This window comes from Cyphomyrmex costatus, unplaced genomic scaffold, assembly GCF_001594065.2.
Source record: "Cyphomyrmex costatus isolate MS0001 unplaced genomic scaffold, Ccosl1.0 scaffold23, whole genome shotgun sequence".
NCBI classification, from domain to species: domain Eukaryota; kingdom Metazoa; phylum Arthropoda; class Insecta; order Hymenoptera; family Formicidae; genus Cyphomyrmex; species Cyphomyrmex costatus.
The window spans coordinates 740,154-752,680 of record NW_017276368.1 but is presented as its reverse complement, the minus strand read 5'-3'; the positions used below and the strand labels follow the sequence as shown (position 1 = coordinate 752,680).

Sequence of the window (12,527 nt, the reverse complement as noted above, 5' to 3'; positions counted from 1 at the left end):
TTTGAAAATTTGAATAAATTTTAATCCATTAGGTCCATACTTGTTTATTGAGTCTTGTAAAAAAAAAGATTAGGTAAATATGGCGCATTACTCCCTATTGTGTCAGTTTCGAAACCGATTTTATCAGACGCTCATTATTGGTTATTTTTTAAGAAAAAGTTGACTATTGCAAAATCGTAAACGGTATTATCAAAACAGCTATATTATATGTTAAAAAACTCTTTTTACTTCGCATTTATGTTTTAAAAGTTTTATTTTTTGTTTAAGAAATATTGTTTAAAACCAAATCGTTTGTCGGTATTGGCGATCTTCCTTTATAACTGTAAAAAAACACTTTTTAGCAATAATGAAATTTCTTTTCAGTACTAATGAAACGATGACCTTTCCTATCACTCAGGCAGAAGGCATGTTAGACGTATTAGATGAAAAGAAACGAATTGTCTTTTTTATTTTTGGTTTTGATTTAAATTCAAGCAGCCCTCTTGTCGTGGAAATGATAGATGGTATTGTGTCTTTCTTTAATAAATAAATAAATTATTATGAAATCAATGTGAGATTGTACTAATTAAAATTTGTTTATATTATTAGCGCTCTGTGACGGAGGAAAAGACAACGTTGTGTTACTTGATTGGAGCAAATATTCTACTGATGTGGATGAATCGAATCCTTTGATTGCATATCGGACCGTTTTCGGGAATTCCCAAAAAATAGGACCATTTTTCGCTAATAGTGTGGAAAAGTTGTGCAAACGTCATGATATTTATATAGTTTCGTTCTCAGTAGGCGTATACATAGCTAGTTTTATTGGTAATTGTACCACATGCAACAAAACTCGCATTACAGGTAGGTATATATACATAATTAAATTATGTGTTTTATTTTATCCATTATTAAAAATGCATTTTAAATCAATACTAGTCTATTGAAGTATTGTTATCTCTTTTTTGTTATGTCAATTCATTCTCTCGCTGCTCTTTGTGAGCTGCTGTCGTCACATGTTTTCGCAATTGTATCAAATGGTTAATAATATAATAGTAACGTTGTAATATATTAATTCCAAATTCATACAATTAAATATTGGAGCATTTAAGCAAGTCTCTATTTTTTTAATTAAAAAAACGCATATTAAATTGATATTTAAATTTATATGTCAGAGTATATTACCTTTTGTCTGCGATGTTTATTAATTCTTTTCCTATATTTCCTTCGTGAGAAGGTATCATTGCATATTTTAACAGTTGTAATATGTATCAAAGATAATTGTGCAATAGTAAAGTAACAGCCTATAACATTAATCGTATATATTTATTTTAAAATTAAGCAAATATAGAAAAAAATAAAAAGCTAAATGTCATGCGCATAGCGTATATTTGTGAGTACAGGTATCCCCGTTTAATGCGGTAATTATATAACTTTCCATAAAAAATGTCATGTTATATGGAATCATGTTATCAAGAACTAATGCAAAGTAGAATTTCAAAAATTAATAAATGCACAATCGCACCAATATTATTTTTTTACATGTTTGATTAGATTTTCGAAATAAATTGATTTTGGTCACATACTTCAGAAAAAAAACATCAACAGTCTTTAATTAAGTGACAAATACATTTTAATCACAAACATCTACATGATTGTAATAGACTAATAAGTGATAGTTTTAGTTTTGCTTTTATGTAAAAGTGTTGCTATACGCGTAATGAATATGCAGTACAATGATTGACTGACGCATGTGTAATTAGAAGTAAGGTATAACAATCATAGTTCAATTATATTTTATTTTTCGCACATTTTATAATATTATATAGATGTATGATATGCGATTTTGATGCACTAAATGCCGACTGCTTGAATAAAATACTTATTTATTCAATAATCATACTTCTCTTGAAAAATAAAATATTGAAAGCTATAAATATTGCGCACAATATATGCGTTCGTGATATTTAATAATAATAAATAATTATATTTAATAATGTCTTTAAAACGCGTATATTTTAGTAATATTGTTAACATTTTTTTTATTTTTAATAATTGATTTTTTAGTAACAATAATATTTTTTCTGTTTATCTTTATTTATTACATTAATGAAAAGTTGACAGAGAAAATCTGCGAAGAAATTTGCATTTTATATAATTGTATACAATACATAAGTCTAAAGTATTTGTTGTATTATTCTGAAATATTCCTGAAAGTAAAATTATTGTTTATAGGACTGGATCCTGCGAATCCTATATTATCTGCAGGCAAAACAGGATGCTATCTTTCGGACAATGATGCGACGATGGTAGATGTTGTTCATTCAGATATGGGTGGATATGGCACCCCATCGTTTCTATTCGAACTGCAATTTTTCCTGAATAGTGGTACCCGTTTTCAACCCAATTGTAGTCCAACTATCCAGCTAACAGGCCCTGATGGTAATATAATCAATGTGACTGAATATGATAATATTGTCAAGTGATTATAGTGAACGTTAATCTTATTTCTTGCTTTTATTGAATAGTGATTTTAATATCATTTATGGTTAAAAAGATTATCTGGAAATTGTAAAATATAAAAAAAGGTCGTCGAGATACTATCATACTTATTAAACAAAGACTAAAAATTAAACATTAAAATTATAAATTTAAAGACTAGCAAGTCTTCTATGAAATAATATAATAGTTTTTTAATACTGTTCGAAGTATTGCTATTATTAATTTTTTCTCTCAAAGATTTAGTTGGCTGGTGGTGTGTGTATGTGTGTACAATCCATTTATTATCTATTATTTTTTTCATTTATATTTTATTAATTTTTTTTATCAGTATTAACAATAAAATTTAATGTTTAGATTCTGAAAGATTGAAACCTTGTCAATACCGACGACTTTCCTTCAGTTGCAAAATAGTAATTTACTATTTTGAATATGTTATGAATTTTGCAAAAAGTTACATAAAAAATTAATTACTATACTAAATTTAATACGAGATAAAATTTGAAAAAATTAAGTTATTTATTTTTTTATCTAATGATTTTTTTTTTCTTATTACAAGCTTTTTGTAGTCATGCAGCATCAGTCAGACAGTACATAAAATGTAAGCTCGAGCCTACTCTCTCCGAATGTAAAGCGACAAAATGTCCTTCCTATATTTCTTATCTACTAGGTCTATGCAAACACAATGAACAGAATAATTTGGGATACAACGCAACAAATAAGTAAGATAATAAATAATATTTATTATTATATTTATATAGTATTATGAAAAATATTATTACGTTTACAATATATAATGTATATATATTTTTTTGCAGCATTGGATCATTTTATGTTAATACATACTCCTAATTTGAAATAATAATTATGTTTCAAAATTAATATAATAAAAGGTGTTTATTGTAATTAAATGATACACAAAGTGATAAAAATATTTTAAAATATTTGACTCTGTCTTGTAAAAAATAGATTTTTGACAAACGTGTAAAAGTTGTAATGTTTTAAGAGAATTGTTTGATAATGTTATTTTAACGTGCTAATTGTTTTCTTTTGAATGTTTGAGAGGTTAATAAAAAATTTTGAATGGAGAAAAAGGGATCAAACGACACTTTTTTGAAACGAACACAAAAAATAAACAACTTTGAACAAAACTTTCTTTTAGTAAATATTTTTATAGATTATTGAAGAAAAAATGTTTTCGGTCATAAAACTATTTTTGTGCTCTTAAAAAAAGTATCATTTGATCCTTTTCTCCATTCAAAATTTTTATAACTTTTTAAATTCATCCCAGAGAAAACAAGAGCATGTTAGAATAAAACATTATCAAACGATTTTCTGGAAAAATAATTATTTCAATTCAATGAGTATACAAAAAATTACGAATCAATAAATATGAACTTTCAGCATTTAAAATAATATTCTTTTTTTATTTTAAACCTTCTAATATTATTTTTCCATGTATTATATATTACTTTTAATTAGGCTTTATTTCTGATTTTTGTGTTGTTAGTATTTTTATTAGTATTTTTATTAACATAATATTTAAAAAAATGTTTTCTCATTATACATATATATATGTACAATATCAGCGAAAAGTATGTACATAATAGATTTTTTTAGAAATAACTTACGATTTAAAGTGCATATATTTGTGTCACATATATGTATATATATTATAACATGTTAATTCTGATGATAGGTTTAGACCTCTTTATAGAGTTATATAGTTATTATTCTTACTGAATAATAACTTTTCATCAAATAATGAAAACAATAACTCATAAAAAATTAATTTTTTTGGAAATTTAAAAAATAATTATTGATAATATATATATAAACTTTAAATCGCCAAAATAAGTTTATATGCTAGTAAACTGTAAAACACTAAACTAATCACTAAAATCAGTTCATAATTGAAAAAAAGCGACAGAGTTAATACTTGAAAAATAAAGGAAACACAAAAACGTAATTTTATTAAAATTAATAGAAATTTCGAAAATTTTAATTTGTTACACAGTCAACTTTGTTACACATGTGCATGCCTGTCATCCAGATACCTATTATACTATAAAATTTTAAGTGCATTTAATTTACTCTGACGGAAGTTATGAAATCTTAAAGGTGATATACTTTTAGTCGGCTGTACATTATACATATACCATACAATATAAAGTTTCAACACATCACTTTACGCCTCAAATTATCGTTTGTTGAAAGACGAATTGTCCTCAGGTATAGCTAGATTCAACAAGTCTACAAAGTGTAATGAAAAGCGATCACAACATGACGTTCCTGTCAACGATCATTTGTTCTGTCGCGAACTCTGTACTTATCTAAGACCAGAACCTTTACGAGCCGTGTTTCTTGATGCAACGTACTTGTCATTTCCATATTCATATCTGCAAACGGCGGCAAACATAAATTAATATACGTACCAACTACATAATGCAGCCCACACATTTCACGAGTTCGTCATGCAACGATGCACTGACAAAAACTCAATGAAAACTTCGACTTGAAATCAAAGAACATGTATATATTTCAGTCTTCAATAATCAATTTCGACTTTTTGTATGATATAAAAGTTTATTTTAAATGTACACATGCCGAATACAAAGAATCATTATAAAGATTATTATAAAAAATTATTGAAATTAACTTATTATTTATAAACTGTTATCATATAATTAAAACTTGATTGTTAGCTCCAGCTGTGTTTTACAAAAAATCATATTAAAAAATAATAAAGCTCCCAAGTCAAGACAAATTGAGCTATACTGGTTGTTAGATATATGTATAAATTTATTATAATATTAACACTGATATATGGAACGTTTCGACTTCACAGAGTCCTCATCAGCCATAAATAACCCCATGTAAATTAAACAAACCAATCAACTTCGAATATACGCATTTTTAACATACAATATCGCTCAGATGAACAAATTAATTTTGACAATTGAAATTACATATCTTAACTATACGGATGGTAACACACACACAAAAAAAATTTTTATATTAAATTACTTATATAATATTAAATTACTATAATTTTATTGTTTTTTTAAATTACCATTTTACCAGCCTCCATAAATTACTGACTAATTTACAGTAAATTACCGAGTAAATTATCGTAAAATTTGATCATATTCATCTCTAAATATAATATATTAGATAAAAGTATATAATTATTATAAAAACAAAATTATAATTTTTGGAGAACTCTGAGCACCTCATCTATTAATTTGAGTATCTTTAAACCGTACTTAAAGATTAATCGAGGTTTTCTTTATCCTAATCAAACTCTTAATATAAGAAAGTATATTCAATTTTTAATTTAATTTCTAATTCTTAACGACATCCGGAATAAATTACGTAAAATGGAATTTCAATAATTATACATTTGCGATAAGCGATTGTCGCAAGATGGTTTAAGCAAAGCACAAGCAGAGCACACGATTGTATGTTGGACTGCCACGAAGATGTCTCGTCTCTCTTTAATGTGCCGCTGGCAGGAGAAAGCTGAGTCTTGTGGACGCTCCGGCGTCTTCGGATTCTCTGCTCCACGAAGAATTACGTAACTCACCTCGTTCCTGACAGACTGAACTTTTTATTGTGTCCCATCCTCCGTTTAACATTCGCGAGATGATAACGCGTATTGGCATAAATCAATTTAAGTTATCAAATGTTGTCGTCTATAATGTCGCGGAAATGCCTCACAAGCATTTAAAATAGAAGAAAGTTATAAGGCAATGTTTCATGAAATGATCGTGAGAACAGAAAGTAACTCCTGATCTATAAGCTGATATTCATACAATCAATAATCTGAGAGATAAAATGAAAAGTCGATCATAAATCGTCTCCAGCCTAATTGATAATTTAAACGTTACATAATTTGAAGATAAGTATTAAAAAGGTCAATTAAAATAATTTAACCGGTTTTATACATAAAATGCTATTTCTTAACGTTACGATCTTTGCGTAATTATAACCCGCTGCAAATAGCTAATAAAGGATTTGCCTTTCCGTTACGTGATAATTAACATTAAAAAAGAATTGAGATAATATATGAATTTATAATCTTATAAATTGGTAAGATTTAGCGCCAATGAAGCGACAGGTTGTTACGTTATTGCCACAAAATATCACCGGTTTCTTTTGTACCATTAGCCTTACAGATTGTATAACACTTCTTCGGCACTGGTCGAAACTCCTTTCCAATTTAAATGGCCTGCACGTTATAAATTCATCCGTGAAATCATGCACCCGACGATTACATCGGAGTCTTTCGATTATTTAACCGTAACCCTGTTTCGAAAATTACAGCCATCGAAACGAGAAAACTCATAACTTTCTCGAAATGTCGATTCTCTTTTACAAACGACTCAGATAAAATTACTTGTGGATACACGCATTAATCTGTATATTAATCTTGTAATTAATGAACCAATTGGTATTAATTAAGTATTATAAATATGGTCTATAATGACAAACATTTTATTTATATTACTTTCCAATAACGATTCTGAAAATGTCTAGTTAAATCTTATTCACATATGTATTATAGGATGCTTTAATAAGTATTATTAAAATTCAACATGTCACTTACGAAAGCTATATTTCTTGCAATTTACTGTAATTTATGCGAGTGTTGATTATTATGACATTTCCGCGACATCGAGGAATTACAAACGTTTATGCGTCTTTTCTCTGCTTATATTGCGCACATTATTAACTCTTTCGCAATATTCGTTATACTATGTTGATACGTGTAATGATTATGATTAATGAACATGTCAAACTCATTGCAAGACATCTAATAAGTAGTCGAGTCATTCATGGAATATTGACTGTTGCGTATCGGGGAAATGTGATCGGTCGTACAAAATAACGAGAAGACGTGAAATTTTCTAGATCGCGATTTTCTCTCATTGACACGTGAAATAATTGCACCGTGTAACGAATGATTAATTTCTTCCATGATTTTTTATTGTAAAAGCATACAAGAAAAAACGTATAGATTGTATGTCGCTCGCTGTGCGTTAGTCTCAACAATTTCTGGTATTTTTTATGTCGAGTGTTAAAAAAAAAATAGCATTAAAGATCTAAATTCTCTCGAGTCTTTTTTTGTACCTATCTCAAATTTCCTTAATTCTATCGACTTTTACACATTATGAACTTGTTCCTTAATTAATTCTCCATTGATTAAAAAAAATTAATTGAAATGTATCCATTTTTGTGGAAGCTACGGTAACAAATATGATTGAGATTTCAGGAATCCAAGTGTGTATATTTCGGATTAAATCTTCATTATTCGCGTGAGATGGTAGATCTCATGAGATTTGTTTTCACGAGCAGAATCAAATTATACTTTTAATTGTGAAACTTAAAATTGAAATAATTAGCACTAAATATAATACTGTATATCTATATATATGTACGCGTAAATAGCATTGATACACTTATCGCCATTGTTTAATGTCATGTTTGTGAACAATTCGACTTTTCCGCGAGTCTCGATTAGAGACTGTAGGTACACAAAAAGCCTATAGGGTAATCCTAGCGGGAGCATAAAGTCGAGCGGCGATCCTCGTAGACGACCACGGCGAACGCCAGTAGTTCCGGCGAACCGACCAGTAATTAACTTCGCTCTTAACTTTCCTGACCTTCTTCCAGCAGTGTGAGTCTGCCCCCACCCAGCTTGGCTTTATCGAGGTCCGACTTCCTCTCCCTGTTCTCAGGATCGCTCGGGTCCTGGCAGGTATATTTGCCGCATCGCGTCCCCATACCGCATTCCAGAGCCCCGGATGCATCCCGCATTGCATCGCACGAGTGCGTCGGCCCCGCGTGCTCTCCCGAGCGCGCATGCACACGCATAGAAAGGATTTCTTCCGGGACCGCGGCCCCGGAAATCGAAGGGATCGCGCTCGCACGGGGCGTGGCTATTAATTCCATCGAATCCCGGTATATAAATAAGGTTAAAGCGCGTACCATGCTTAGCACGAGGCGCGCATTTAATTCGCTCGATTCTGCTTAGCGCGTCGTCGCGCTAAAACCGTATTCACACGACTTAGTTCGAGAAATAATAAAATATTAACGATGAAACGATGAGTAAATTATACATCTACAAATAAATAACGAAACGATGGATAAATAACGCGTTTGTTCACATTGTAATTATTTTATGGATCGTACAAAAATATTCTTTATTATATTATTGGGTCTTATGTCTAAACTTTTTGAGGAGACAAATGTCTGCAAAATTCATTCTGCATCATATCATTTAATCATCTAATAAATTAATATATACGTTATTTACATGTATTTTATCTATGTTTTGTAAATATTGCAATAAAATAGAATTTATTTATCTCAGCCACATACATGAGCTAAAAAAGGGAAGAAATAATACAATAATCTTGAAAAAAAGCTAAAGTTAAGTTAGAAAATTTGTTATTTGTAAAATTACTTAATATATTGTGTTTTGACATAGGTTTTAAAAATCCAAATAGGGAGCAGACGTTACTTGTCATTATTTTAAAAAGACAATTAAAACGCCATTTTGATGCTAAAATGACGACAAATAATATCATACTTGCAACTTGGAAAATTTCTATATAGTATATAATCTTAAATAGAGTAGAAAATTTTTTAGCGATGATTCTAATTATAAGCCATATATACATATATTCTCCACAACATTAATTTTTTTTATAATTGTAAACGATTTATTTTAGACAACTATTAAAGACAAGACATAGAAATTCGCCTTAAAACTCGTAGACACATTCACCTGATATTTTAAATGTCCCCATCGCTGTTATTAATTACGCCACATGAACACGAGCGACTTTGCGCTGCCTGGAAACTGGAGCCGCTATTGTAATCCACCGCGGGGATTCTTGCGCTATGAATTGTCCACAATGTTAGGAGAGGGCACAGTTCTGAAGAGGGTCGTGGTAAGCGTCATTTGAATTATAAAATTAATGCGATCGCGCGGCAAACATAGTCTTCATGTCGCGTAATCGCGCATTAAATTGTGCGCTGTATTCACGGCATTGTCAGAATTTCTTATACAATGCCACATGTGCCATGATCATTTTTAAAAGACTGCTAAAATATTTTTATTACATTTCTATTAGTCTGGCAAATCATTTGAGAAATATAAAGTCAGACTTTTATCTTGCTTATAGTTTAAATAAATTCACCAATTATTTACTCTCCTTTTTTACAATTAATATTTATGCTAAAGAAAATAATCGCGAACATAATTTTTTATTTATAATATGTATTATAGTAAATATTACACATAGCAAAATTATTTCTCGTTATAATCACACAAAGCATAAAAAGTAAAAATATTATTATACTATGTTCTATATTAGTTTATATATAATATAAGGAAAGGTACATATACGCATGATCCGCGTGAAAAATCGGAGTCAAAAAATCAGGCAACGTTCGTATGAAACGTTCGTTGACCGTGAGATGGAGCTTAGCAATTAAGCAAATGCGCCAGGGGGGCGGCACTTAATTAATTAGGCACCTCGGTCAATTAACCGAGAAGCGTTTAGTTGGACTGGTACTTCGCCGCAGGAGTGACATTCCGGAGTACACGCAAACTTCATATGAGACAAATGAGAGACGCAAAATCTTCCGCGTAATTATTTCCACACAATAATGACGCAAATGCTCTTCTCGAGATAACAAACAACATGAAAAATATTAAAAACAGCGTTATAAAATTATTTCTACATATTTGTTATTTAATTTTTCCAGATAAGAAAGTAGAAGTGAAAAAATAACTGATCATTATTTCTGTCTAATATGCAAAATTCAAGAAAACTGTGATTTATTTGTATAATAAACAACATGTTTTAGTCATGATTTTACGCTAAAATATGAAAAAGTTTAAATAATATTCTTTATTGAAAGAAATTAAACTTGTTACTTATAAAGAAAATTAGTCTTTGTCAAAAGTTATTAACTCATGGCGGTCTGACAAGTTTTTAAAACGGACTTCCATTAGAAATAAATTAATTGAATATTGCACATAAAAGTGATTCTCGGCATTTTACGATTGTAAGTAATAAGATATGTGTTGGACAAGTACGTTTAAAAGTGAGTGATGAGACGTAGGTATGGAACCGCACGTGGAACCACAAACTACGTCGAAGGCGCATCATCTTCGGTGGGGCCCGCATTGCACGCGCGCACGTGCCCGGCGAGAGGGAGAGAAACGCGGCGTAAACTTTCACCCTGCTGGGCTCGCGTGGTAGTCGTGTCTCCACGCGGCGTGTACACCACAATAGTTAACCTTATGACTTCGCGCGCCAAGAGGTCTCTTCCCCCTTTCTCTTTATGCGGGAGGGGACTTCTCTCCTCGACGTTGTCTGCATGCGCACGTATGGGGCCCACGGCGAGACACGCGCGCATCGACCTATCAATCATGCAGCGATATTCACCTCCGTGACGGGCAACCTGGAAGTGGGCGTGCAGTACAAAGTCGTCGCCACCTTTGACCTTCGACACGCGTCTGCGACTGCTGCCGTTCCTGCGGGGAACGATCATTTCCACTGTGTAATTCGCGACCGATCTCCAGCTTTGACCTTACTCTCTGATGGATTTTCATTTTTATAATCCGTAAAAATGATAACATATGCGCGATTTTCAATTAAAAAAAAAAAAAAAAAAAACTTGAACGGAGAGAACGGTTTTAACGAATCATTTAAAATTTAACTGAATATAGAATACTGAAGATAATTTTATTGGATTATTAAAATAATTATATGGAACGTTCAAACTGGTTGCTAATATAGAAATTTTTTAGAGCGTTGCAGTTCATATTCGAGTTTCCTGTATATAATTATTTTGAAATTAATTCTATCTTATCAAAGACGGAACTGATCGATCGGATTGGAAATTCTGGTTTACCATGTTACGAAGTTCACGGATGTAAGAAACAAGCCGTCTCTCGTCCTCGAGACGAAACGCGAACCTAGAAATGGATATGCTTTGTAACGACCACGGTGACCTTTAACCTTCAAGTATCGACAGCGCTGCTGTTTCTATGTCTTTGCGCGCACGAGGAAGCGGCGAATGGCTCACTTTTCGTCGAGAAGATGAACGACCTTACGCTGCGCGAGATAACTCGCGAATGAGACTGCTGCGCCGACATGTTCCACTTCGTCGATCTTTTCTGATTCTTGCTAACCTTCGACGATGATCTCCGCGATATCATAAACTTTTAAGTTGTTCCATTTTTGCTTCTCAGCGATTACTTATTAAACACGACGACAATTATTTTTGAGATAACTATGTTGTGTGTTGAGAGTTCAATAACTCTAAAATATATATTAAAATATGCTGAATTCAATATGAAAAAAATCATGTAAAAGTCGGCATTTCTTCTTATTTAAACATCTAAATTGATTCTAAATTTGGCGTATCAATAACGAATAGAAAATCATGTTTTATTAATGTATTTAAATTATTTTAATAAGAAATCTCATTCGGATATATTATAATGTAGTATATAAATCTATAAAAACGAGAACATTCTTTCATCAGCTTGGCATAAAAAGATATAATATATGCAGAATTATTGTCGCAGCAGGATCACCGCATAAAAACTGTGTTTAAAAAAAGATATTTTATAAACATGTGCTAAATAACCTTGGGCTCCGATGCTTGTCGAAATAATTGCCAATTTCAAAGAAACCAACATCACGTTAATGACGTTCAATCATTTCAAACAGAAACAAAACCATATATAGCCTTCAATTTTTTTGCCATGAAATAATTTTCACAAGGTTACAAATTATTTTTTTCATCTCTTTTTCAATCTTTGTTTCCCTTTTTGATGACTGTTGTCTTTATAAATATCAAAAACAGATAAATAATTAACAGGATTGTCTGATTATCTTTTGGAATAACTAAATTAATACAGATTATACACAACACGAAATAATGATAAAATAAAACGAAAATTAAATAACAAAAAAGTTGTAATAAGATATCATTTCACTCTTCTCTCTCTGTCTCTCTCT

General features: G+C 30.8%; 1 protein-coding gene across 1 annotated transcript; it reads left to right on the top strand.

Annotated features, from left to right (window-relative positions):
* Nucleotides 1-376: 376 nt before the first annotated feature.
* On the top strand, nt 377-3,204 carry LOC108773964 (lipase member H). Its single transcript, XM_018539955.1, has 4 exons — nt 377-503; nt 589-843; nt 2,215-2,421; nt 3,038-3,204. Exons 1-4 carry the CDS (start codon nt 377-379, stop codon nt 3,202-3,204), a joined length of 756 nt encoding a protein of 251 aa, XP_018395457.1.
* Nucleotides 3,205-12,527: the final 9,323 nt, after the last annotated feature.

What these genes read in the sequence shown, in the direction of transcription:
- LOC108773964 (XM_018539955.1), top strand. Translation starts at nt 377, where the DNA reads ATGACCTTTCCTATCACTCAGGCAGAAGGCATGTTAGACGTATTAGAT. An exon ending in TGTCGTGGAAATGATAGATG is followed by an intron (nt 504 to 588) that starts GTATTGTGTCTT and finishes TTATATTATTAG; the next exon opens with CGCTCTGTGACGGAGGAAAA. An exon ending in CAACAAAACTCGCATTACAG is followed by an intron (nt 844 to 2,214) that starts GTAGGTATATAT and finishes TATTGTTTATAG; the next exon opens with GACTGGATCCTGCGAATCCT.